The sequence below is a fragment of the Olea europaea genome, unplaced genomic scaffold (assembly GCF_002742605.1).
Source record: "Olea europaea var. sylvestris unplaced genomic scaffold, O_europaea_v1 scaffold11122, whole genome shotgun sequence".
Taxonomy (NCBI): Eukaryota; Viridiplantae; Streptophyta; class Magnoliopsida; order Lamiales; family Oleaceae; genus Olea; species Olea europaea.
Window position 1 is genome coordinate 107 of NW_019228494.1, and position 3,803 is coordinate 3,909.

The window sequence follows — 3,803 nt, forward strand, 5'->3', positions numbered from 1 at the left end:
CAGCCTAACTAACATTGCCTAGCATAAGTCCATCAGTTTTCAAGGACTTTGATGAGTAATGTCATTTACGCATACACGAGAAGGAAATTTCAAGTTCTAATGTCATATTGATAGACTCGGAACAATTCACAGATCATAGCTTGAAAGAATCACGGCAAGGGAGCAAATCCAAATAGATAATTAATGTGAAATTTTCACATCGCGCTTGGTCAACAAGAATGCATAGGAGCACAAATTATTGATAATATTAAAGCTCAGATCAGAAAACAATGCTCAAATAGTGAATAACAGATGACAATATTTATCAGAAATCTGCAAAAAGTTAAATCATTCTGCATTCTGTATCATTAAGACAACACAATTTGATTTGACCTCATAAAAGCCAAATCTTCAAAATCTAGCATGTGTTTGTTCAGTTCAAAACTACTAAGGTTGCTCGAGATGCATAAAACTTTACAAACCTTACCACTACACCTTGAATGATGGGAACAGAATGGATTCGTTTCAAATGCTCAGTTCAATGCATTTGAATAGAAATCAGCCTCATAAGGTGCTTTGAAAACCTGGATTTCCTGGAAGTTGCTGTTTGCAGCCATGGCAAATGATTGGGGTTGGGTTGATTGCTGTCCAGTAAGCCAGAATTCCGATGAACTGAGAGGCATGCCGCCTCCGATTGAATGGTTTCCATGCTGAGCCATGCCAGGATTGTTTTCATGCATAGGACGGTGTGGTGAAAATGATTCTGGGCCGGATTCCCAGGAATTACTTGACAGAAGAGAGAGAGCACAACGGTACTCCGGTGCTGCATCCATGTGGGAGAAAATTGTGTGTCCCCTGAAACCTGTAAACGAAAAATAGAAAGATCATCTGAACAACTGAATTGGAAAATGAGTAGCACTTTAAACTAAAAGTTAGAATTCTAGAATCGCATGAAATGAGTTCATCTTTTTTTACAAGAACCACATAAACATACAAGTTTCCAAGTTAACAAGTCCAGGTACAAGAACTCAACCAACCCAGCAGTTGGGACAAATTCAACGGAATAAACACTTTAGCCGATGCTAAATTGCTACTCAGTGCCTGGAGAATTGAGTGAAGATTTTGGGTCAGCCCTGCAAAGTAGGAAACAAACCTGGATTGTAAACCTCAGATGTGGAGTCTTTGGATGCCAAGAGGCCGGTAGATGTGCCTCCTTGCATATTGATGCCATTTGGCAACTTAATTTCGGGCATAAGCAATTCCACATCAATGCCTCCAGCTCTTCTAGACTTTACAGGGAACTCCCTTGTAACTGTAAACTTGGAGGTGCATGAGCTATCCCAGGTCGAATTTGTAGTAGTTCTAGGGTGAATAAGCGGAGTATTGTTCAACAGAAAATCCATCTGTCGCCTGCCATCTAATATGTGTAAAATTACATTAAGACCACATGTAATCAACAGGTCCGGCAAAAAATCTCGAATGAGCAAGACGGAAACTGTATAGGGCAGGAAAGCATCTTAACTAGATATTTTTGCGAACAATAATGCCTAGTCATACAAACAATAAATAAAGGGATTTTATAGATCGGAAGTCAGAGGAAGTTAAATCTCTAGAGGCAGTGATATACATGGACCCTGAATCTTCCAAACTCAAGCGAGACAAATGAAAGCACAAGTAAATGCCAGCAATCTTAATTAAATCTTTCTTGTGGGTATCAGTCTTTAACTCTTTTGCTTAATTGCTTCGAGAAATATTTTCTCTAAAATTTAGCAAGCAACTTTATTTTATGCGTGAAGTCAAATGATGAATTTAAGAAAATATAATTATGAAGAAATTTATTTTGCATGTATCATACTACTAAATGTGGAGAGAGAATAGCGATACAATCCCGATTCAAGAGAGTTTATTGATATAACACATCAGAAAATTTGAAACAAATTAGTATACATTTATGTGCATGGATTCTATCGATGATAATTGCACAGTGCAAGAGTTGGCACGTTCCAATTGAAAGCATATCAGGTGAGGTACAGGCCGACGATCATGAAAAATGAGTCAGAATATTATGTGAATGTAGTACCAGAGAATGGCGAGGACAGCATCGATGAGTTGAACTCGATAGTTTCCTGTTGTGGTTTACGACGCCGTGCATTGTGATCAGAAAGCCTCCTTCGACAGCTACGCTTCTTTTCGTCAAATTCAGACAAACTATGGAACCTTCATGGATAAAAACAGAAGCCACGAATATATTACGACACCCAAATTAGAAGAAAAAACTTAGTAGAGGAAATAAAAAATGATGGTAGTCAAGTCACAAAGAAAGTTACTACGGCTAGTAAAACTGATGCCAGACAATAATCAAGCAATATTAATAAAAACTACAACTTACGTATATTTGTCAACCAGGGTCTTTCCATGATCATTACCTGCTACACTGTTGGCAAAATCGACGTTCAAGGCCTCTTACAATAACCCTTGGGCTTTTAGAATGGCCATCACAAACTTTATGCTTTCGATGATATTCTTTAGCCGTTGAAAGATCAATGTTGCAGCCTTCTACTTGACAATATGGAATAGGCACATTTTGACCAGATGATTTAGATTTCTTCATTGTAGTGGTAGATGAAGTAGGCACTACAGCAGTGATTACACTCTCAACATTGCTCCCAGCACCATTGTTCTCAAAATAAGTCCGCTTTCTTAGTTTCAAACTAATCCATGGCTCAGCAGAGCCCTCCAGATGAGGAGAAATTCCAGACACCTCGGATCGGGCCATTTCCATTTTCTTGATAAAATTTGCAGATCCCTCAAATGCTTTGAACTCAGAACTTGGCAGTTTCAACCCATCCTTCAGGGAAGAGTCAGTAGAAGCTGAAATAGAGCTTTTAGTTGAAGAATCATGCCCAGCATAAGAGCCAGAAGTACCGCTATTCCCACCATCCCCTGACAAATTAAAGGAGCCAACATCGATTTCCCCATCATCTACTGTCATACAGACTTCCGACAACATTTTTCTTGGACTTTCACTCTCTTTTGAATTGAATGCAGTAACGGTTTCCCAGTCCCACTTCGAATTGAACTCCATCTAAAAAAGGTTAACTCGTTAAACAGGCTCACTCAATTTTCCTTTTACATGAAATGCACAAGAAACTGGGAACTGGGTCTGCAATCAGTAACACTATGACCACCATAACATGCTAAAACGAAATGAAATTTATGATGAAATTTCACAAAAAGTATCAAAAGTATGGCAAGAAAAAATTAGAAACATCCATAACACCAAGTGTAGACAAACTCTGAGCTTTGAGCAAACCAAGATGAAATTTTACCTCAGAGATATGAGTATCACCCCATGGAGTGGTTTACGAGTCCCCGGTGTTTCAGAAATTTGATGAAACTGCAAAGAGGAAAACCAATTATTATCCAATTAAAGCCAAACAACTATTCTCACACATCACCCTCAAATAATTTAAAGAGTTTGGAAAATCAATTATTATCTAATTAAAGCCAAACAACTATACTCACACATCACCCTCCAATAATTCAAAAATTTTCACAGTACAGATTTCAGAAAGTCTCATCAACAATTGAAAATAACAACCATAGAACATTTGAAGTAAGCACAACTAAAAAGCAAAAGGGTACAAGTATTGAACATCTAAAGCAAAACAACTAACTCATACTTCACCACAATTAATCCCGAGATTTCCACAGTACAGAACCTTAGAGTCGCATCAATATATCATCTGTGCAACAATTTTCCAGCCACGACTTCTCACCGCACAGAATCTTCATCATCCGTAACCAGAAAATAAATAAAACAG

General features: G+C 38.0%; 1 protein-coding gene across 5 annotated transcripts; it reads right to left on the minus strand.

Annotated features, from left to right (window-relative positions):
* Positions 1-259: 259 nt before the first annotated feature.
* Positions 260-3,797, minus strand: LOC111373336 (squamosa promoter-binding-like protein 12). Of its 5 annotated transcripts, none has more exons than XM_022995849.1 (6): positions 3,702-3,797; positions 3,309-3,376; positions 2,406-3,064; positions 2,060-2,196; positions 1,133-1,396; positions 447-841 (listed from the first exon to the last, which is right to left on the minus strand). In XM_022995849.1, the coding sequence occupies exons 3-6, from the start codon at positions 3,062-3,064 to the stop codon at positions 513-515; spliced, it is 1,389 nt and encodes a 462-aa protein (XP_022851617.1). In that variant the 5' UTR covers positions 3,309-3,376; positions 3,702-3,797; the 3' UTR covers positions 447-512. The 5 variants fall into 5 exon arrangements, with proteins under 5 accessions (XP_022851615.1, XP_022851617.1, XP_022851620.1 ...); XM_022995852.1 differs by having other exon boundaries at positions 2,406-3,142; XM_022995848.1 differs by having other exon boundaries at positions 3,663-3,797.
* Between the last annotated feature and the right edge of the window lie 6 nt (positions 3,798-3,803).

Excerpts from the sequence above, each read along its gene's own strand:
- LOC111373336 (XM_022995847.1), bottom strand. The coding sequence starts at position 3,064 with ATGGAGTTCAATTCGAAGTGGGACTGGGAAACCGTTACTGCATTCAAT. Across the intron at positions 2,197-2,405 it reads TTTTGCCAACAGTGTAGCAG|GTTCCATAGTTTGTCTGAAT; the intron begins GTAATGATCATG and ends TTATCCATGAAG. Across the intron at positions 1,397-2,059 it reads GCTGTCCTCGCCATTCTCTG|ATGGCAGGCGACAGATGGAT; the intron begins GTACTACATTCA and ends TACACATATTAG.